Source organism: Bolinopsis microptera, chromosome 1 (genome assembly GCF_026151205.1).
Source record: "Bolinopsis microptera isolate Bmic1 chromosome 1, MBARI_Bmic_1.0, whole genome shotgun sequence".
NCBI classification, from domain to species: Eukaryota; Metazoa; Ctenophora; class Tentaculata; order Lobata; family Bolinopsidae; genus Bolinopsis; species Bolinopsis microptera.
The window spans coordinates 21,006,837-21,029,603 of NC_087072.1; the positions used below are offsets into that span (position 1 = coordinate 21,006,837).

Sequence of the window (22,767 nt, forward strand, 5' to 3'; positions counted from 1 at the left end):
ATCAAATGGTTTTATCATGTATCTAATTATGCTGATGTACTTAAGCGGGCTAACATCGCCCCTGTTGATACTTTCGTACAAGCAGCTAGACTCCGATGGTTTGGCCAAGTGGTGAGGATGCCAGAAGAAAGAATACCCAACTATCTTCTGCACTGGATCCCAAAGCATGGTAAAAGGTCAAGAGGTAGACCTCGGAAAAACTGGTTGTCATGTGTCCGGGAGGATGCAGCAATCTTCACAGGTGTCGATAACATCACGATAGAAGGTGCAGAACAACAAGCTACAGACAGGGTTCACTGGAGAGGTCGAATACACTGGAGAAAGGAGTTACTATGTGGTGCAGGCCACTCCAACGACTAGGAGGAGACCTTTTCAAGTACACTTGTAAGTAAGTTTAAAAGGAAACGTTTTCAGATACACTTTAAAAGAGTTCAGTGACATGCAATTCTTAATTTCAAGAGGCAACTCATTCCATAATTTATTGCCAACTATCATCCCCCTAAGTTAGGTTATTCCATGTTATACAGTTCCATCATTGTATGTTGTTCATTCTTTATACTAGTGCTTTACCAGTTACCTAGTTTCATAGGGTCAATTTGGACATTTTCCGCTAAACTTCTAAGAGTCGTGTATTGCTTACTTAAGCATCTAGATGTAGGTTATAGTCTTTATTAATAAAATTTGATATTTAGAAAGTAATATTTAGCAAGAAAATGGGTCATGTCCAAAATAGCCCCACCATAATTATCTATGGAGTCATTTTGGCCATTGTAATACAAGCTTGAAATAATGCTTTCTCTGATGTAATAGTAAATTATTATCATGTCACAATAATAAAACAAATTGACTTAAAAAAAGTGGGGTTTTTTTGGACACCGAATTTATGCATTCCTTTGGTTATTTGGTTAAATTATTGATTTGAGAACTATTTTTATGGGAGGTGAAAGCATAACAACATGTCCCCAATCAATGAATCTGTTATTATCTTGGGATAAAATCCATTTCAGTAAAGCTAAGTTATCAATTTTATGCCAATTTTATACATTAACTAGAAAGCCTGTGGTCACTTTCCACTCGTTTTCATTTTTAGAATATATTCTTAATTCGCTCGACTATAATGCTCTATAATGACAGTATTAAGCAGAAGAGACACTTCAGATAGTTAAATCCGTAGAAATCTAAGTATTATTGTTAAGTCGAATACTACAGCTGCATGCAGATTGTAGATTGTAGGGCCAATCTTACATCAACAGCTGCACTGTATTTAATTTATATTTACTCATTTATTTCTCTAGAAATAATAAGTTAAATAAATAATCTATTTAACAATTTATTCACCAGATATCGACAGCACTCAGTCATTATGAACCACATGTCAAAGATTTCACACTCTGTATTAAGAAGATGGCAGAACAGCAATAGCAGGTTGACAAGTGATGACTTCATTTTACCACTATTTATTAGTGAAGATGAAGACTCGAAGGAGCCTATCCCCAGCATGCCTGATATGTTGAGGATTGGTGTCAATGAATTATATGAATATATTTTGCCCTTGTCCAAAATTGGTCTTAAGTCTGTTCTTCTTTTTGGAGTTTTGAATTCAGATTGTTCAAAAGATGAAACTGGAGCTCCAGCTGATGATCAAGTTGGGCCTGTAGTCAAAGCTATTATACTGTTAAAGGAACAATTTCCTCAGTTATTAATATGTTGTGATGTGTGCCTATGTGAGTACACATCTCATGGACACTGTGGCATTCTCAATTCAGATGGAACAATAAATAATGCTGCTTCTATTCGGCGAATATCCGAGGTAGCCTGCACCTATGCCAAGGCTGGTGCCCATGTAGTGGCTCCAAGTGACATGATGGACAATCGGATTGGAGCAATTAAAACAGCCTTAAAGTTAATGGGAGATAACAAAACATGCATAATGAGCTACAGCAGCAAATTTTCTTCAAGCATGTATGGCCCATTTAGAGATGCTTGCAAATCTGGTCCTCAGTTTGGTGATAGAAAAACCTATCAGCTACCTTTAGGAAGCTCCCAACTTGGGCAGTTGACAACTGAAAGGGATATAGAGGAAGGGGCTGATATTGTTATGGTGAAACCAGGGATGTTCTACTTGGATGTTGTCAATGCTATAAAATCAAGGCATCCAAACCATTTGCTGGCTGTGTATCAAGTGTCAGGGGACTATGTCATGGTACACGACTATGCAACTAAATCAGGAAATTTCAAAAGCATTGTATGTGAATCATTGTTTAGTATGAAGCGTGCTGGTGCTGATGTTATAATAAGTTATTTTACTCCTGTCGTTTTAAAATGGCTACACGAGAATGGGGGGATTCTTACTCCTTAAAAGATTTTGGTTTCAGATGTATTATCTAGGTAGAGAAGAGTATATACTAGGTATGAAGAGTATATAGTAATAGTATATAGTAGGTAGTAGGAAGAGACAAATCTGTCTACAAAATGACAATAAGCTTTCAGAGATTTCTTTGGCATTTTTGAGTTCCATAAGGTGGTCTTTACGGCTGACCAACTTTTCTTAAGATCATAATACAGCAAGTTACTGGTTCGAATGGGCCTTTGGTGCAGTCATTAGAAACATTTTATTTTCTGGTAATTAGCTAATTAGACTTATCCAATTAACTGATTATCTGAGGTGAACATTTTCTAACAAAAGTTTTTCTCATTGAAAAGATAAACACTCTTGACTAATTAGCAACCTTCTATGATGTTCATAGACGATATTTGACCAGCAACAAAAGTGACAATAAGTGGCCTTAAAACACACGAAAAAGTTTGGTCCAAGTTTGGTCAGTCGTAAAGGCCACCTAATGGCAAGCCTCTCTTCTTTAATTCTAGAAAATAACTTATAGGTACTCAGGTTACCAAAGAGTTACCCGCTAGAATAGGGCCATATAGCAATATTATCTAGTTTCTAACAATTTATCCAGCGTTAACTTTATTTTTATTTTTATTTTGCTGTGACAACAAATATCTCATACATACTTAATTATTAAAATATTATTCTAAATGTATAACAATGTGTTAGAAATCATTAACATTACATCTTCCAAGTGTTTTAAGTTTACTATAATATCTTCAACCATCAGTACATGATATCTCTTAATCTATCCTCATAATTATCCTTTTACTTTCATTGTGATGTTACCTGCTCAAATATTATAATTAATGTAATATAATGATTCCATATTTTAGGTGAACATGGCGTTGCCGTGTGATAACTTCTATGAATTTAAGAGGTTGCTGACGACGTTTCGGGACAAAGACGACAAGGTGATATACAACCTTAATGCACTTCTTCCAACAGCATCATTTAGTGATAAGGTGAGTGATTATTTGGCCAGTGATTATTTGCTCTGGTCCCTACCAGCGAAATTTAGTGATAAGATGAGCCGTTATTTGTTCTATTTGTGTAATTTCCCCTCGATTTTTGTATTAAAGTACAAGTAGTCAACAAGTATTGTTACTGTGAACCTTGGCATAGTAGTGCCAAAAGTAGTGGCAATTAATTAATTAAAAATTGCCGTGAAGTTTCAATTTAAAGTGGCCGTGAATGTTCGGACACCGTTTTGTAACTGCTCCAAGAAACAAATCTGCAGAAATGATGGTACGTGCGTGGCTTTTAATATGACACTTATAATATTAGTGAGGTTATTACTTATAGGTGAATTCTTTACTCCTTCACTTTCACTACAGAATTAAAAGCCAAACTAACTTTTAAATGTCAAACATTTTGCTTCACAATTTGACTGAGCAAAGTCATAGCTGCCAATTAAGCAGAGATCTTATCTCGGTCGTTTGCTGCAATTAAGCTTGTTCAACGTAATTTAAAATGATTACCAGGCCATCTAAAGTAAATCCAGTTCGTAGTATTTTCATCAAATTAGGACATGAGATTCAATAATAACCCTATTCACTTATTCAGGAGTAAACTCGTTATAACGTGGACCTTGTTATAACTATACAATGTATACATATATACATATATTTTATGCATTATACAATTTCCATCGTCCAACGCGACTGAGCAAAAACATGCAAAAGTGACACTGCAATTTGTTTTGTTTGGTGACTTGGATCAGCATACCGAGTTTTGTAGTACTTGATGTTTATCTATTTGTTACTACTAGTATACCAAGAACAGTTTTTGGCTTTTACCTTTAAAACCCTCAGAACTGGATGAATCTTAAAATCAGGTGCATTTTATAAATATCTTCCGAATTTGAAGGCGCTGGAAATTCCATATCTAAGTAAACTATAGGTAAAAATATAATATTAATCATAAGCTAAAATGTACTAATCTTTGTATTCTAAATGGGGAAAAAGAAGAAACATTGTCAGTCAGTCGAGAAATTGTCAGTCAGGCTATATGGCAGCTTTGTAGATGTTGTGACTATGCTAGTAGTGGTCCCAGGCTTGCGACTGGAATTGCGGTGTTAAATCGATTTAATGGTACCAACGATCCACCTCCCACTTGTTGTTTGGTACTTAGCATTAATAGTGTTAGCTGTAGCCATTTATAGCAAGAATCTTAAAACTAAAGGGGATGACAAGGAAAAGAGGAAGGAAAAAGAATAACGGGACAAACAATTAATTAAAGTATTTATAGGAGCATTAGATATTGTAATTACAAGCTTCAATAATAAATCACTGACTAAAACTTCTAATTAAAATGACACTTGGTACGCTCGCCCATTTTCACTGGTCAGTCTGAACTTCGGTTTAGCACGTTGTACACTTATTCACCTAAGTTTCAGAATTTGTTCAGTTTAGCAGAGTTAGTACCCGTGTTTCAATAAATCAAAAGATATCAGGGGAGTTCTTTAATAATGTTACGGTCATCTAGAATACCGAACTTCCTGAAAACGTTATCATATTTCCTCAGACAACGTTTAATGCCTTTAATCAGTCTATCACGGCTATATCCTCTATCAATTAGAATTTTGAATATTTTGTGAAGATGGGAGGTAAAGATATCCAATCTAGTGCAAACATTACCATATCTAAGAACTTGACTTGAAAAAACGTTGTAGCCAACCTCGGTTGGGATGTTACTGTGAGGAAATGTAAGGGATACAACATGAAAATTAAAATCATCAGTTTTGTTATACACTGATATTTCTAGTCCTTCTGTGGAAATATTAATATTTAAATCAAGGTAGTTAATGATTTTATTATTGGAACCAGCTCGCTCCATCTCCAATGAATTAGGATAAATATCTTTAATCAATTTATGAAAGTAAAGGTAGTTAATAATAGATAAATCGTCAACATATCGTTTATTATTGGATAATATCTTTGCTAATCCCATTTTGAGTATAGTATACTCAAATATATGCATCATGCAATTTAATTCACTTTACCATGTTCGGATTCAATCTACCTGGATCGTAGTGCGACACGTACCCTAGTGCGACAGAGAATTTTCAAGGCCGACACTGTCGCTCTACAGTGCGCTACCTGGACTGTAGTGCGACACGAACTAAAGTGCGACAAAACACTTTACACATTCAATAAAAATTTAGTCAGCAAAGGAATCCATCTCCGGGGGAAGGGTTGCTTTCAGCTGCGTCCAGGTATCCAGTACGTCTCATCTGAAAGTACTTCCGTACTGCTGAGTTCTCTGCGTTGTATTCCGGGATTAGGTCATGTTGCTGCATCTTCCTCCAAAGTGCTTGCTTGTGGTGGAAGAAGCATCCTCTCTTGGTGAAGAGCTGCGCAGGAGTAGGAGGGTGGGAATGGGTCTTCGTACTGGTCACAGTAGTGTCGTTCATCAGACTGAGACGTCCGGAGCAGATCTTCTCAGTTCATCGCCAGTAGGTCCTGCCGTCGCGCTTCTTATCCAGGCAGTAGCGGTATCCGTCGTGGATTACGTTTCTTGAACCAGTAGTGCGTCCAAGAATGAAGGTGATTGAAGAAGACATGTTGATGTTGTTCGATGCTTTGGTAGAATCATCGTGACCTTATATATGGCCCAAGCATATGAACTTGTTATCCAAATCGGAGATATACCTTCATACGATGCGTGTGATAGGAATGAGGATCATATGCTGCTTACGAGTTACCCGGTGGATCACACACTGCATACGTGGCTTGAACTGACCCGAAGGAATTGTGATCAGTGGATCACTTCGAAACACGTAATGTGAACCGACGAATCGTATTCGCAAGATCACTTCGAAATAAGTGACGTGAACCGACCCGACGAATCACTTAATGGTCCATAAGAAGGATAGGATGTGACCTGAACTTGGAAATAAGTCAGGATATTTTGTCGCAGTAGAGTACGCTACCTGGATCGTAGTGCGACACGTACCCTAGTGCGACAGAGGGTGTTTTTGTCGGACTTCGCACTAGAGTACGTGTCGCACTAGAGTACGTGTCGCACTACAGTACGATTACCTAATTTTACAAGAATGGCTATTAAAGGCCATATTTGCATACCATCCACACTGCATATAACCTGATCAATACCGTTGAGCACCTATACTTTGAAGTTTTGTGAGATTTGGACACTTAGGTGGAGAAAGAACGGTATCAGGGGGCAGTAAGATGCTGCCCTCAAACAATAACTGTCTTCTAATCTTGATGACACGCTGTCTTCTAGTCTTGATGAAATGTTGTCCTCTAGTCTTGATGAAATGTTGTCTTCTAGTTTTGATGAAATGTTGTCCTCTAGTCTTGATGACACGTTGTCTTCTGACTTCTAGTCTTGATGACTAGTTGGATGATAGGTTTGGTCCATAGCCTATATTGATAAGGAAGCAAATTAACTTTTAGGTACATTATAAGTTGCTTATTGTTTGGCCGGATGAAAACTAACTACACTAGAAAAATAAACTTGATTATATAATAATTAATTCGGCTGAACCAACACATAGCAAGATCCACATTAAAGTTGAGGCCGTCTAATAGTGTACCTAATATCTAACTATTCAGGTAGATGCAGCTACAAACTGTCAGAAGTTCAAGACAGAGCTGCTGGACCTGCATCAACAAAGAGAGCAGATGATAAACAGTTGTCTGGAGTTTCAACAGAACAAACTCGCCTCCGCCTCAAACGAGACGAAGCGTCCCATCCAGCGTGTTATAAGATCACTGAAGCAGGAAGCAAGCGTTGAAAAAATTGTGAAAGAGAGGAGTAACGCTTTCTTTCAGACAAAATGTAACCCTTATATGAATTTTAATGCAAGTTTGTAGTGCCTTAATATTCACAGAATTAGATTTGTCAATTAAACATGAGCTGTGCCTTCTTTTCCACTAACTAATATCACACGGCAATGTTTCCAGTGCCTCCGGGGTCCTTTTTCTTGTGACTGTTGAATTATGGATTCCTTGTTCAGATATAGCTTTAGTGACCGAACGTATCTGACTACTTTATAAAATCCAGCTTTAATTCTCGTCACGTGTTTGTCCCCATCAGTGCTAAGTGTATTACTGTGTATTTCTAAAGTTCCTTTAGTTTATTAAATTATTAATTTTTACACCAATTTTGTTTTATTGTTTGAAGATGTGTTTTGCATGCAATAATTTTGTGCCAGAACTATCTAATCCATACTGTAGACAGCATCGTTTGTCAACTATTCAGTATTCCTATATGCTATGGAAAGTCAATACCACATACGGAGACACGCTTGTCGGCTAAACATTAAAACATTGCCACATGTCACAGATATTTGTTGACTTCACCGCGGCCGCGAATATATTTCTTTGGTTACCATACCGCGCACGCTGCTTTTTGTCCAATGTCACGTGTATTCCCGCGTAGAAATTAAACCTTCCAGAAAGTACTGTAAAATGAACTTGAAGTAGTCCTTCCAACTACTGAATAATGGTTGATACGTCAACTTTTCATCTTTTTAGGAATAGAAATGAATTCCAAGGCAGTCACAGTTGCAGGAGTCGCTGCTGTAGCAATTGGTGCAATCAACCAGTGCCTATATAATGGTATGTATACTAATTTTTTATTAATTTGTATCCTAATTCTAGTCTCTCCAGTGTTTACCAGTTAAACGCAAAATCAGAACTAATGTTCGAGTAACCCCTCTTTAAAGTAAATTCCGTTTCAGTTGATCCAGGAGAGGCTGCAATTATATTTGATAAGTTTGCTGGTGTAAAAAGTTCAGTTTACGGTGAAGGTACCCACATGCGTATACCGCTTATCCAGGATCCTATCATCTTCGACATCAGAAGCCGGCCGAGGAGTGTTCCTGTGACCACCGGATCTAAAGGTGAAAAGCTTTACGTTAGGTCGAATAATCAAATAGTTGCCACACAATTTGAGTTCATAATTTGAGTCTTAGTTCCGCAAAAAATTGCAGAATTCAGTTTGAGTCTATCTTTTGAGAAGAAAATTCCAGTTAGGTTAAACCTGATAACTCCACAGATCTGCAGACAGTTAACCTAACTCTCCGTATCTTGTTCCACCCCGACCCAACTCTACTTCCCAGCATATACACCAACATTGGCATGGACTACGATGAGAGGATATTGCCCTCCATTGTGGACGAAGTCTTGAAATCTGTTGTGGTTCGTCCATTTAACTCACTATACCATTCTCTTGTCTGTTTTGATACTGAATTGAATCACTGCAGACGATTATCTATCGAATAATACTGTTTATTTAGTTTACCTGTTAGAGCATGCAATCAAGTCTCTTCTCAGCACATTAATCCCAGGCGAAGTACGATGCTTCAGAGTTGATCACTCAGCGAGACGCTGTATCCAACAGTGTAGCTGACGATTTGACTAGACGTGCTGAGACATTCGGTATCTTCCTTGATGATATCTCCATCACTCATCTTTCCTTCGGTGCTGAATTTGCGAGAGCAGTTGAGAGCAAGCAAGTTGCTCAGCAGGAGGCAGAGAGGTCTAGATACTATGTCGAGAAGGTACTGTTCTTTTTTAGTTTAAGATATTACTCGATTTGTTTTCGGGTTCATATTTTGGACGAAGGTCTACTGTTTTATGTCTGCAGTTAGGCTTTGTTTGTTTTTGTTAATTACCATGTCATTTTGTCTGTAGTTGAAAAACATAACATCACGATTTGCGTATACATTTGACTTCAGTGGTTCATGTGTATACAATCTGGTTCATTGGCATTCATGTCAGCTTCATAATGACCCGTAATGTTCAGGCGGAGTTTGAGAAGGCAGCTACCATAATGAGTGCTGAGGGAGACGCTGAGGCTGCTAAAATGTTGTCTAAAGCCTTCGACAAAGTCGGAGATTCGCTTATAGAGTTGCGAAAAATGGAAGCTGCTGAGGAAATCGCTGCGAACCTGGCCGGCTCAAGAAACGTTGTATACCTACCCAAGGACAAAGGCATGCTTCTGAATTTGCCAGCTTAAACAGCTGACTCGTGATTACATTGGTATATGGCAATGGCACTGTGGCCGTGCATTTTTGTGACCCTCACCGTGATCTCTTATCGTCCTTAAATTATTTGTCTCATATGTTGGTTTAAGTGGACTTACAGAGGACCCTGCACATTTTAAGCTTTCATTTATTTCCATTAGACACGATGCTCCACCAATACAAACAGATCTTATGGCTATGGACAAGTCAGAATTTAAGTTATTGCACTTGTTTATATTTTTATACACGATCAAAACAATTCTTCGTTTTATTTGCAGTTTTATGATGAATTCAGTGCTTCTGATGAATTTTTGACGGCATTTCATTCAAGTCGAAAGTATCTGATATAGGATGGGAATATATAATTAACACGATACAAATTTTACTGGGAAGCTTGTGACAACCGTAATCGGCTGAATTGTACGCTCTGAGTGAATGAAAACATCGTATAGGAAGACAAAAAATGTATTGAGGCATCAGAAAATAAGGTCCCCACATCAAGTTTCACCGCTGAGTTTCTTTATCACGTTATAATCTCGTGAGATAAGAAATTAATTCCGTCAAAACTTCTGTGTATACCCGTAAATTATTACATGGACTGATAATTGAATTCGCAGACTAGGAGAGAATGATGTGAAATGTACAGGAACCCTTCTCCTCCTCCGCAGGAAACTGTTCCAGAAAATGTAGACAGGATCGTCAACACAGCCTACTCCCAATGTTGGGTCCTCAAAGCTCTCGTGGCCCTTTCCTCCCAGACCCTTAAAGATGTGAGTGAAGTTTAAGGCTATTATCAATCGGATTTAACTATTTCTTTCTCATTGTGCATTGAAATGAAATGAGGTATTTGTGGTATTAGTATCTCGCTTATATTATCTTGTAATACAAAACCAACACAAGGAAGGTACTGTTAACCTTGTCAAAGACGCTGATTGAGAATGGACTACACAATGTACAATATACATTGTACACATCATAAAGCACACAAAATTCTTTTACTTGTATACACACTGATAATCATATTTTAAATTCAGACACAAAAATAGAAGTTCTCTCAGGTCACCCTTTCTCATTAAATCCTCTTAGTTTTATCGTGAGCCAAATTTATATTCGGAGACAAAAGAAAGCCTATCAAAATTTTGCAGCTGCAATTGCCTGATAATTACTCAAGAACAACATACTTAACCTCTGACTCTATAAAAAGGAACCTCTACCCTACATTCCTGCAGGATGAGAGATTATCCGAGGAGCTGGAGAACGAGTTTTGTCAACTGTGGGACATGAGCAGTGACAAACACGTGGGCAGCTTCATGCTGGACAAGGGACTGTGTGACCTCATTCTAGCCCCCCTAGTCCGCTCGTCTAACTTCAGGGTCAGAGAGGTCAGCCTGGGTATCATCGCTAACCTTATGTGTCACAAAGCTAGTGCTAAGGTTAGTGTGTGTGTGTGTAATCTGTTGTAGGCTGCTGAAGAATCATGTCACATGACCAAACAAATTCGTAACACAATGTCCATATTTTATAAAGCTTGGGGGGGGGGGGGGGGGGGGGGGGGGGGGGGGAGCCAGCCTCATAAATACCTATTATTTCCTCCGATTTCAAAATAGGTATAGGTATTTATGGTTATTTAAAGGTTTTGTTATTTTTCAGTATTTTTCCCACTTTTAACATCATATATATTCACACTTGTGTGTAGTCGTTTTACATTTGGTTGCATATAGCGAGCTCTGTTATCAGCTGTTGTAACTTGCGATAAGAAGTGCTTGTCTTTTAGTGTGATCGTTGTGTAGCCTGTATACAAGAACTGTACATTGGAATATACACGATGCAGTACTCATACCATGAACATACGAAGCATTTGGTCGATGACCCCGATAATGATGATCTGTTTAGTGCCAGACATGCAGATCAGGTAGCGAGAGCTACAAACAGTGTTTTTAATGAAATGTGCCATGAACTGGATGTTAAGGAATACGGAGATCTAGTATTGAAAAACCTGAACAAGCGATCAGTTTCGAAAGAAAAACTGTGTAATTGGCTGCAAACTGTTTGTTTCATTTTGAATCGTTATGCGGCTCCTCATTTGCAAATGGCTGCGGAGAGAGTAGATAAACAGAACATTTCAGTAATCGCGGAGCAGAAAACTGTCATTGATTTGCAGAAGCAGCTCATTGAAAAGAAGGACGAAGAACTCAAGTCTGTTCAAACAACTGTGCAGACAGAAATGAAATCATATTCTTCTGCCCTGAAAAAGACTTGTGCAGCTGCTCTTACGCCAAAGAAGATCTGTACTGCAGTTAAGACAATAGCTGAAAAGGATGAAAGAAGCAGAAACGTCGTAATCTACGGAATAAGTGAATCCGACGGCGAGAAGTTAGAAAACAAAGTTGCTGAAGTTCTTGGTGAGATAAACGAGAAACCTTCTTTTCGTGACTGTTGTAGAGTTGGTCTGAAGAGAGTGGGCACATTAATACGACCAACTAAACTATCTCTAAATAGCTCTGACATGGTTACTCAGGTGCTGCGAAAAGCGAAACTACTACGCACAAAAGAGGGCTATAAAAGTATCTACATTTGCCCAGACAGATCAGTGGAAGAAAGGAGAGCTTACAAGAAGCTCTGGGAGGAATTGAAAGAGAAGAGGAAAGCAGAGCCTAACAGAGTTCATTTCATAAGGAACAATAAGATTGTCAGCTCTGATAAGAACAGTGTATCAGCCTCGTCTGAAGAAATTTGAACTGTTTCACATTCTTCACCACACATTTATTTTATCACAATTTTGTTTCACATTTTAAAAAATCATATCGGGGCCATGTAATTGCGGGCACGTTTTACTGTGCAGTACCGTGTTTGGTCTCCCGACAGATTTTACAGACGGGGGCAATATTTTATTCGAGTTTATTTCATTCGTTGTAATTGCTGTACTCTGTAAAGTTTGAAAAGTATTTAATAAAAAAAAAAAAATTATATTCATTGCATTCAACCAATTTTTGGGGTTGGGAAAAATTGGATTTTTTGCCTTTGTGTACCTTAAACTTGTATTGGGTTGTATAGGGTTTTTAATTTGATCAAAGGATTATGAACAGTTGAGACTAGAAAAAGGTTGCTTATATAGACGTTTCTGAACATTTTGAACAATAATTAAAAATACTCCCAAAAAAATTGTTTAATAAAAAAATTGCAAGTAAAAATCTTGTCATGAAAAAGATTTCAAAACCTCAGTGGAAATGTCGGAAATGGTAGCTTCAATCTTGCCTCCACGTTCATCTCGCAACCCGATTGCATGGATAATCTCAGCGATGAGGACGTAAGTTTGATCAAACTCTCGACCAGCACCATTAATAAAATCTACAGACTAACCCTTAACTTCAAAGACAGTCCAAAAGTAGATAACTAGTTTCCTCTTTCAGCCCTTCCTTTCTTTCTTTTTTCCCTTTAGGGTTACAGTGAAATCAGCGAAGCAGAAAGTCCGAGCAGTAACATTATCATAAGGACTGGAGTAAGGTGGCGTGACGTAAGGGTTGACGTTAAGTACTAAAAGTGATTTACCTTACTTAGTTAAGATTTATCATTTAACAGTCGACATTATGATCAGGTTACTAATTTACACCCGTGAATTTATGAATATTTCGCACTGACACGTATTATGATCGTATTCATTCACTGTTAGTACTACGTTGGAAAATAATAGTTCGGTGCGAAGTTCATTTCAAAAGATTAGATGAAGTTAAGTTTTAGGTACTTTATGTAAGTTTGACCAATCATTCCAAATATTTTTTGTAGATGCCATTCCAAGAGTGAGGGGTATCAGGAAACCTCTCCAAAAAGTTAGCAAATGATACGTTTAAGTTCCGCAGTAAGCGAATTTCATTAGTCGATCAATTAATTATTACTGATGAACCCGTGGGACTTGTTTTAGGTCAATATTTTACACGCCGTTGGCATGAAAAGTTTATTGTGAAGTTTATTTGATTTTATTAATTTAGGGTAATTTAATTTTATAAAGTTAATTCAATTTTATGTTTAAACATTTTCATTATTTTAGACTAGATGTTGATTGTAGATGTGGATATTAACAAAGGAAACAACTTCATAAAAGTTCAAAATTTGTCTACATAGTATACAGCACTGAAAGATAAAATCAATTTCTGGTTCAACTGCTATGTAGTGTCCCAAAACGCATCAACAGAGTTGCAAACTCTGGAGACCCTCGGAGGAGTCAGTTGACAGCCTTGTGTTGGCAGTGTTGTAGAATACTTTGTATAATGAGTTCACACTCACACTCACAGTTACATACTCCACCAGCCAGGCGTCGCCACCACTCGTTAACAGCGTGATGCAATTTAAATGGCTCCCCACAAGCCAGCTAGGGTGATCATGGTCGAATGTGAAGGGAAGGAGAGTATATCTGTCATTGTCGGCCCTTCCTTTTACGTCCAGTCTCCCAAGATAGGCCCAGTTATCTCCCAAAAGCATGATAATGATGTCGTCATCTGTCCCCGCATGTCTCCTGTTGCTTGTCTTCACCCATACTGTGTATCGGACAGCATTGCACGAATAAAGCACAACACAAATTATAGTCAAGCTCAGTAGACTGATCATCATGTTTTTTAGAAATTATCTAAACACCAAGAAAAAATTTCTGGGAATAATGGATGCCAAATCAAAGTTATTGTATTTAAATAAAAACGAGCGTGATATTTTAACGTGAGGAACATGTACTCATTTAGTTAATTAATGGAGGGAGCTGTTTCATTTACCACGAATCCTTAAATCATTTCTCAGTTAATTTGTAGGTAAGATAAGCTGATGAAACACACTATAACCCACGCATAAATAATTACTTTACTCGCTGTTTACACTTCACAACGAATGTGTTCACGGTTTTGGTTGAATTGAGGGGGGGGGGGGGGGGGGTTCACCCTGATTTTTTGTGAAACTTGGTTTCGAGATAGCAGTTGACCAACAAACTAGGACCGGTGACCGAACTTTTGAGGGGGTCCCGGACCCCAACCGCCAAACGGTGCCCGCGGGGCAGCCACGCCCATATTTGGTCCAAATTAGGCCCAATTTAGCCAAATACCCTGAACATGCCCAAAACCCAGATTTTAGGTGCTCTACTTGTAGCTAGTGATCCCCCGAACTAGTATATGAAATTTCATCAAGATTGGATAAAAAATGACTGAGCTAAAAACCATATGCCATATTTGGGCATACGCACCTAATTTGATCGATTCTGGCCCATAAATTGGTCAAATATCAATATTTTTGAATGAAACCAACTTTATATGAAAGTTAAGCCTAAACTACACATTCTCTATGATTGTCAGCTCAATATCTACCCAATTGTGGATTCTGTGTTCAAATAATCGCAAAAAATGAACAAAATCGCCCATATCTCAGTTCGCAATATTTGCGAAACTGACTTCGCTCAAAACAATAGAACTCAATAGGGTTTCAATATTTTTTCATGAAATTTTCAGAATCAACTTAGAATTGCCTCATGACCTTAAGTTTTGGGACAGAATTTTGAGTTAGGCCTTTAAAAAAATTGGGCGGCCAAATTCTGAAATTTGTTCAGGGTATTTGGCTAAATTGGGCCTAATTTGGACCAAATATGGGCGTGGCTGCCGTTTGGCGGTTGGGGTCCGGGACTCCCTCAAAAGTTCGGTCACTGGTCCTAGTTTGTTGGTCAACTACTATCTCGAAACCAAGTTTCACAAAAAAATCAGGGTGAACCCCCCCCCTTAATCAACCTTTCATTGCCAAAAAATGTGCTATTCTTTGTCGGTGCAGTTTTTTTTCTCTGCTCATTTTGGGTTAAATTGACTACCAGTTAAAGGTCAGGGGTCAAGAGTGGGGTTAAATTTGATACATAAAACTTTCTTAGATTCAATATTAAATTGCAGTTAAATTGTAGCTAAAGCTGCCAGGTTGTACATTTTTAACAGTGTTATTTTAAAATGAAAATTAGGCATTACCCGGAAAACCGGATGAGATAAGGAGCAAATATTATATAACATTGTTCATGAACCAATTTGTGTTGCACGTTGTATAATCAAAAGTACGGACTTTTGTCAAATTCAAACGTACTCCATTTTACCAACTTATAAAAATTTCACATTAAACGAACTTAAATCACGATTCTAAATTGTCCTTGCAATAGCATCAGGGTAGCATGAAACGTGAACAAAAGAAGTTTCCAGCATGAACCAAGGAGAAAAGTGGTTTCTAGGAATCCACTTTCATAAGCATTTCTTAACCCACTCGCCTGCTGACGTAACCTTGTTAGCCTAAAACTTGACCACTATAGACTATAGACATAAAGTTGATCACTAGACATATAAAACTTGACCACTATAGACTATAGACATAAAGTTGATCACTAGACATATAAAACTTGACCACTAGACATTAACTTGGCGTCTTGGCCACTAGAGTCTAGGCATAAACTTGACCACTACTAGACAAACAATGGATTATGAAATCGTGCAGTAGGTGAAATCAGTGCTGTTATTGATTGTCACTTGTCAGATGGTACACGTATTCTAGTTCGACACGCACTCTACTTCTAGTTCGACACGCACTCTAGTTCGAATCTGGTATATCATGCGTTGTCGCAAAAGTTGGTATGGCACGAACAACTGTTCGCGATCAGTTTTTCGCGATCAGTTGTTCGTGAACAGGGGTCGGGCTATCTGGATACTGCCGAAAGTATGAAGGCTATATCAGTAGACACAATTACCGAACACAGGGCATTGGCTCGACCTCCGAGACAGGATATTCAAAATTATGTAATCAATCACTATACATCCACGATCATATGATCAAAACACAAAACTTTGAAATATACTTTTTCTGTTTGAGATTTGAATTATGTTGCTGTAATGTTTCAAATTATATTTTAAATGTTTTTCAAAAAATGAAATTTTTTCACTCAAAATCTTCTGAAACGTCAAAAAATTACTTTTAGCTGCCCAAGACGATCTTTGGGAAAATACATATATAGGTGGGGGGGGGGGGGCAACGTTTTGTAGATTAAGGTAGATAAAAGTATAATGTCATCCATTTTTTTTGCGAATTCTACTCTACTTTATTCTACTTTATTCTACTTTATCCTACGTTGGCCCCCAAAGTTTTATAGATTCAGGTAGATGAAAGTATAATGTCATCCTTTTTTTTTGCGAATTCTACTCTACTTTATTCTACTTTATTCTATTTGGCTCCCCCCCCCCCCCCCCCCTATAGGTATTTATGTATACTTATGAGGTTGGCCACCCCCCCCCCCCCCCCCTATAGGTATTTATGTATACTTATGAGGTTGGCCACCCCCCCCTATAGGTATTTATGTATACTTATGAGGTTGGCGCCCCCCCCCCCCCCCCCCCCCCCCCAGCTCATCAATACCACTGCTAATTAATAACGAGTGTGAGATTATCATAACCTATTAAATTGGTTCTTTTGCGATAGTCAAAACGCGACAACTAGCGCTGGATGGCGACAACTAGCGCTATCCAGCGCTAGTTGTCGCCATCCAGCGCTAGTTGTCGCCATCCAGCGCTAGTTGTCGCTATCCAGCGCTAGTTGTCGCTGGCTATGCAACACTGTCGCACGCGATAGTTTGCGATGGCCAGCGCAACTGGCCATCGCAGAAAACAGTTCGATAACTAGCGCTGGATAGCGACAACTAGCGCTGGCCAGCGCTGGCCATCGATATCCAGCACAAAATTTTTGCGCTATTACTCGTCAGCTAGCGCTGGCCAGCGCTAGCCAGCGCTAACCAGCGCTAACCAGCGCTGGCCAGCGCTAACCAGCGCTAGCCAGCGCTAGCCAGCGCAATGTATCAAAATCATATACTTGCGATATTACTCGGATGATGATTAATCACTTTACACTCGACTGTCACGTGACTTTTTTAACCCATTCTCTGACTCTAGCTGGTTCTGAACGACTTTTCTAAACCCTAACCCTCTAATCTGATCCCAACCCTAACCCTAACCCAATCCTTAACAAAAACATAATATGCTGAAACCCTAACCCTAACGAGAAATTAGACTAACTTCCTTATACGGTCATATCACGTGATCGATACAGTTTTTCGCCAATATCTCGTCAGGAGAGCATTTTAACCCTATGTCATGGGAGTTGATTCGGAATTAGCGTCCGAAAATACATTGCATTGATTGTTGATTGAAGTTGGTTACAACCATCGGGGGCCCTTTTAGAACAATCTCGAAGATCGACTGTAGAGTGATTTAGCACGCTCGATATTAGTATTACTCGTCAGCCAGCGCTGGCCATGAGCGCAATATAAATGCGATATTATTCGTCAGCTAGCGCTGGCTAGCGCTGGTTAGCGCTGGTTAGTGCTGGCTAGCGCTGGTTAGCGCTGGCTAGCGCTGGTTAGCGCTGGTTAGCGCTAGTTAGCGCTGGCTAGCGCTGGTTAGCGCTGGCTAGCGCTGGCCAGCGCTAGCTGACGAGTAATAGCGCAAAAATTTTGCGCTGGATATCGATGGCCAGCGCTGGCCAGCGCTGGCTATCGCTTAGCGCTGGCCAGCGCTAGTTGTCGCTATCCAGCGCTAGTTGTCGCTATCCAGCGCTAGTTATCGAACTGTTTTCTGCGATGGCCAGTTGCGCTGGCCATCGCAAACTATCGCGTGCGACAGTGTCGCATAGCCAGCGACAACTAGCGCTGGATAGCGACAACTAGCGCTGGATGGCGACAACTAGCGCTGGATGGCGACAACTAGCGCTGGATAGCGACAATTATCGAACATATATATTTTGCACTGGCCAGCGTTATCCAGCGCTGGATAGCGACAACTAGCGCTGGATGGCGACAACTAGCGCTGGATAGCGCTAGTTGTCGCCATCCAGCGCTAGTTGTCGCGTTTTGACTATCGCAAAAGAACCATTAAATTGTCTGTTCTTACAAACTCTAACTGCTCTAACTGCTAACATATTGTGCCAGGAAGTGACTGAGCACGACACACTGCGCACTTTTGTGCCGACCCTGCTGAGGGAGGATGACGTGTCCGTTCTAACGGAGACAGTCAGGTTGTTGAGAGCTGCTCTCGCTCTGGAGACGGACATCTCAGACAGGTGGCGCAGAGTCCTCCCTGATGACACCGTCGAGCGTCTTATTCACATTATCCAGGTTCATTAAGTGGGACTTTAGCGCAACAATTCGGAGTTAGTTGATTTTTAAACTTTTAATTTAGTACGAGAAGAACAATCGATGATCTGATGAGAGCTAGTGATTTCGTTCAGTCCCAATTTAATACCACGTTTACTAAAAGAACAATAAAACGTGTTGTATCTAGAGCACGCTTAATATGACGAGTGTACGAGCGTCAGTACTAAAGGAGCACTGCGCCATGATGCTAGAGATTCTCTTCTACCAAGATGAGCAACTTCTCGCTAACTCAGCCTACACCGTGTTCCCCATAGTGGATATCCTCCAGAACCGGAGTAGTCAGAGTCTGGAGGAGCCTCTCTTGAGGTGTCTGCAGTACTTGTGTGAGGAGAAACGGGCTGTCACCAACATGTCCCAGTGTCCAGGTACTTGTCACTTTGTTCTGTCACCAACATGTCCCAGTGTCCAGGTACTTGTCACTTTGTTCTGTCACCAACATGTCCCAGTGTCCAGGTACTTGTCACTTTGTTCTGTCACCAACATGTCCCAGTGTCCAGGTACTTGTCACTTTGTTCTGTCACCAACATGTCCCAGTGTTCAGTTACTTGTCACTTTGTTCTGTCACCAACATGTCCCAGTGTCCAGGTGCTTGTCACTTTGTTCTGTCACCAACATGTCCCAGTGTCCAGGTACTTGTCACTTTGTTCTGTCACCAACATGTCCCAGTGTCCAGGTACTTGTCACTTTGTTCTGTCACCAACATGTCCCAGTGTCCAGGTACTTGTCACTTTGTTCTGTATCTTTTTCCTTATCAATATGCGGATACCGCTAAGCTTCACTGCCCAGGTCTCCCTAAGGTGCTGCACAGAGTGATGTCACAGAAGATCGAGCACGGTTTGACGGCAGTGTGTTTGTCTCTAATCTGCACTCTTCTCACCTCTCAGGCTACCGATGAGATGTGTGCCTGGCTGGAGAAGGATTGTAATATCACCGAATCTGCTATCAGGACCCTGCATAGCATTATTCTTGATGACGAGTTAGTGTTTTTAAGAATACTCTTCTTATCACCAACTCATTTTTTTTTCATTTTACATTTTAGTTTTACCTTTTATTTTGATAGCAGCTTTCAGAGATGGCCCCAACTTTTTTGTTGTTACCTCTGGTTACTCCTTGTTACCCCTGGTTACTCCTTGTTACCCCTGGTTACTCCTTGTTACCCCTGGTTACTCATTGTTACCCCTGGTTACTCATTGTTACCCAGTCACATTTTTCTTCAGAGAGGAACGAGAGAACAAGAGTTCTGAGATTTCTTCGAATATTAGCGGTGTTACAAGAGCAAGTGAATCGTGTATAACCGAGACTGACAGTTCTAAAGTCGCAGAGAATGGTCCAGGTAATCTACAAGCGATGTCCAATTAATCATAATGTGCCCTATTTTCTGAGGTCAGACAACAATATAATCATTTTTTTTGGAAATTATTTTTTCTGATGGCTACTTTCAATTAGGACTGTTCAATTAATTTTAAAAGTTAACATTTAAGACTTTCAATTGATGTTGTTTAGAAATTCTGTTATACTAAATCATTGTCTTTACGGAATAACATTATTTAATGGTTCAGATAATCAAATTAAAGAAGGTCCTTCACAAGAAGGAGAGATAAACGGACACGGTCAAAATGAAGGAGCGATAAGAAGGCAGCTCTCAAATAATGAAGAACCCCCAAATGAGGGGGAACCCCCAAATGAAGACGAACCTAATCAGAGAAATGAAGGACACATAGAGACACCGACCCCCAAATCAGCAGGACCGTTTGAGAATAGAACCCTACACCCCTATCCGATTAGTTACCCCTACTTACGGCACTCCGTGTGCACTCCCAACTCCTTCATCACAGTAAGTCTTATTTGTTTATATGTAAATAATACATCATATCTTGCATTAAACTTTCGTAGGAGTCATAAACAGATAATAGTAAGGGCTGATATATGGTAGTCTTACGATAAGCAGAAGTGTTATTCATTAACCAACACCCACCACCCAATCCAATATCTACTCATGTCACGTGACGCAATGTTACAAAACTAGAACCGGACCAGTTCTGGTCCAGTAACTGATGCTTTGACTTGTTTACTGGCCAATTGCCAATTGGTCTTTTGGTTTTTTAAACTTTTTCCTCTTGGTCTCTTGTCAAGGCATTTCAGAGTCTTAACCTGGTAGATTAGAAAATTTATACGCTGCTTTTCACCTTTATTGTATAATAAAGTGTGTTGATAACTAACCGCCTTCAGATCGAACGCCAACACTCCACAGTCCACCCTGTCCACTCCCTACTCAATACAGCAGCGCGTCATCTACACGCCGAGTGAGCGGCGTGTGCGGCGCGCCACCTCGGAGCCCAGTCGGCCTATAATCAAGGTGTGCAGAGATATGTCCTGGAACTTCCTGTATACTCTCGCTAACCATGTCCCTCAAGAGGGTTCCTGTGTTCTGAGGTTTGTTCTTTACTTTCTAAATTAGTGTTATTGATTCTATTTTGAAGCCTTATGTGTTATACTGTGTAGTAATATCGATACTTTTAAAGTATACAGTAATGACACAGTGACCGAGAGGTGCTTCACTTTTTAACAATTAATGATAAATCACTGTAGATGATACAGATGATCTACAAATAAAACCCCCACTTTGCATCACCTCCCTCCCCACTGCAACCTGCTTTCACCGTCTTACTATTCAATTTTAAACGGTGTTATTATCATTACAGGTACATATCAGACTGTATTAAAGATCTGATCAGTTGTTTTCAATCTGAAGGTGACAAACACGTTGAGTTAGCTATGCTTTATAAACAGCACTTGGACAAATACCTACACTTTTCTAAGTCAAGCACTTTGCTGAACAAGTACATCACCTGTCACACCCGCTGATGACTCTAAAAATCTCATACCATAATTAATTAATTATAAAGTTAATATTTATTATTTTACCGTACTGGATGGTGTATTGAAGAATTTCAAAGTTGAGAATTTCAGATTTAATAATACTTCATATTTTATTTGAAAACGGTGGAAACATTTAATCGCAAATGATTTTTGTAGCTGATAATGCTGGGCGCGCATACAAATTGTTTGAAATATTTAACTTTGTACGTCGTCATAATAACTTTATATAAGGACGTTTTTAATTATAATCATAATCGATTCTAAAAGCATTTTAGGAGCTAATGCTATTGCCTGCCAGCCTCTTTGATGTAAAAATATGATAAAATAGATAAGCCCATTGCTAGTATTTCACTATTTTACACTTAATTTTGGTCGTACATTTGGTAATCATATTTAAATTTGAATCTGTGCTATCAATTGATGTTTTAAAGTTATAATTTTATGCCATTTGTAGACAGCGTAAATAAACTAACTCATCGAGCGTGCTAAATCACTCTACAGTCGATCTTCGAAATTTTTCTAAAAGGCCCCCCGACAGTTGAGACCAACATCATTCGATGTATTTTCGGACGCTGATTCCGAATCACCCCCCATGACATAGGGTTAAAATGCTCCCCTAGCGAGATATTGGCGAAAAACTGTCTTGATCACGTGATATGACCATATACGGAAGTTAGTCTAATTTCTCGTTAGGGTTAGGGTTTCAGCATATGCTTTTGTTAAAGATTGGGTTAGGGTTAGGGTTGGGATCAGATTAAAGGGCTATGATTTTGAATAGTCATTCAGGGCCACCAAGAGAACGTGTTTAAAAAGTCACGTGACAGTCGAGTGTAGAGTGATTAATCATCATCCCTAACTCATGGCGCTTATTACACTGACTATTACTTATTTTTATCATTATTCAAAATAACGAGTCTTTTCTGTATGACTATAAAAAATAAAACGCGACCACTAAATTGAACAACAGAAGAATATTACAATGTTGCATGTTTACACTAAAATATGGGGAGTATTTAAGAACGAGATTGATCAAACCACAAAGTACAAAATAAACTGCAACCTTTGCTTTAATTATATTTGGCTCAGAGTTACTTCCTCCATCCTTGCTCCATCGATGTGCTTAAGAACGGAAAATGTGTTTTTAATCAGTACTACTACTATCACAAGGTGTCGAGTCTCCGACCTCCGTGCTTATTTGAGGCTCCAGCCTAGCTAGACTAACGGCTAGGCATCTACAGTGCCTGGTGCCTAGCCTATAGACCGGTTACGACACGAGGACTTGAGTTCTGGGCCAATGCCAATGGC

General features: G+C 39.3%; 4 protein-coding genes across 4 annotated transcripts; all 4 read left to right on the plus strand.

Moving 5' to 3' along the window:
- The first annotated feature begins 1,172 nt into the window (after positions 1-1,172).
- On the plus strand, positions 1,173-3,147 carry LOC134816126 (delta-aminolevulinic acid dehydratase-like). Its single transcript, XM_063824888.1, has one exon. It carries the CDS (start codon positions 1,364-1,366, stop codon positions 2,357-2,359), a length of 996 nt encoding a protein of 331 aa, XP_063680958.1. The 5' UTR covers positions 1,173-1,363; the 3' UTR covers positions 2,360-3,147.
- Positions 3,148-3,199: 52 nt separating this feature from the next.
- Positions 3,200-7,516, plus strand: LOC134816133 (protein MIX23-like). Its single transcript, XM_063824902.1, has 2 exons — positions 3,200-3,354; positions 6,970-7,516. The coding sequence occupies exons 1-2, from the start codon at positions 3,232-3,234 to the stop codon at positions 7,228-7,230; spliced, it is 384 nt and encodes a 127-aa protein (XP_063680972.1). The 5' UTR covers positions 3,200-3,231; the 3' UTR covers positions 7,231-7,516.
- Positions 7,517-7,885: 369 nt separating this feature from the next.
- LOC134816153 (prohibitin 1-like) lies at positions 7,886-9,645 on the plus strand. The gene is made up of 5 exons (XM_063824923.1): positions 7,886-7,977; positions 8,100-8,261; positions 8,417-8,559; positions 8,709-8,921; positions 9,167-9,645. Exons 1-5 carry the CDS (start codon positions 7,902-7,904, stop codon positions 9,377-9,379), a joined length of 807 nt encoding a protein of 268 aa, XP_063680993.1. The 5' UTR covers positions 7,886-7,901; the 3' UTR covers positions 9,380-9,645.
- A 316-nt stretch (positions 9,646-9,961) lies between these two features.
- LOC134816143 (protein saal1-like) lies at positions 9,962-21,759 on the plus strand. The gene is made up of 9 exons (XM_063824914.1): positions 9,962-10,156; positions 10,616-10,819; positions 18,358-18,543; positions 18,710-18,947; positions 19,369-19,558; positions 19,800-19,915; positions 20,142-20,416; positions 20,812-21,015; positions 21,285-21,759. The coding sequence occupies exons 1-8, from the start codon at positions 10,025-10,027 to the stop codon at positions 20,887-20,889; spliced, it is 1,419 nt and encodes a 472-aa protein (XP_063680984.1). The 5' UTR covers positions 9,962-10,024; the 3' UTR covers positions 20,890-21,015; positions 21,285-21,759.
- The last annotated feature ends 1,008 nt before the right edge of the window (positions 21,760-22,767 follow it).

Bases quoted from the DNA above. Each gene is read 5' to 3' on its own strand.
- LOC134816126 (XM_063824888.1), top strand. From the start codon at position 1,364: ATGAACCACATGTCAAAGATTTCACACTCTGTATTAAGAAGATGGCAG.
- LOC134816133 (XM_063824902.1), top strand. From the start codon at position 3,232: ATGGCGTTGCCGTGTGATAACTTCTATGAATTTAAGAGGTTGCTGACG. The intron at 3,355-6,969 runs GTGAGTGATTAT...CTAACTATTCAG, and splicing joins CAGCATCATTTAGTGATAAG to GTAGATGCAGCTACAAACTG.
- LOC134816153 (XM_063824923.1), top strand. From the start codon at position 7,902: ATGAATTCCAAGGCAGTCACAGTTGCAGGAGTCGCTGCTGTAGCAATT. The intron at 8,262-8,416 runs GTGAAAAGCTTT...ATAACTCCACAG, and splicing joins TGTGACCACCGGATCTAAAG to ATCTGCAGACAGTTAACCTA. The intron at 8,560-8,708 runs GTTCGTCCATTT...CATTAATCCCAG, and splicing joins AAGTCTTGAAATCTGTTGTG to GCGAAGTACGATGCTTCAGA.
- LOC134816143 (XM_063824914.1), top strand. From the start codon at position 10,025: ATGTACAGGAACCCTTCTCCTCCTCCGCAGGAAACTGTTCCAGAAAAT. The intron at 10,820-18,357 runs GTTAGTGTGTGT...ATATTGTGCCAG, and splicing joins GTCACAAAGCTAGTGCTAAG to GAAGTGACTGAGCACGACAC. The intron at 18,544-18,709 runs GTTCATTAAGTG...TGTTGTATCTAG, and splicing joins GTCTTATTCACATTATCCAG to AGCACGCTTAATATGACGAG.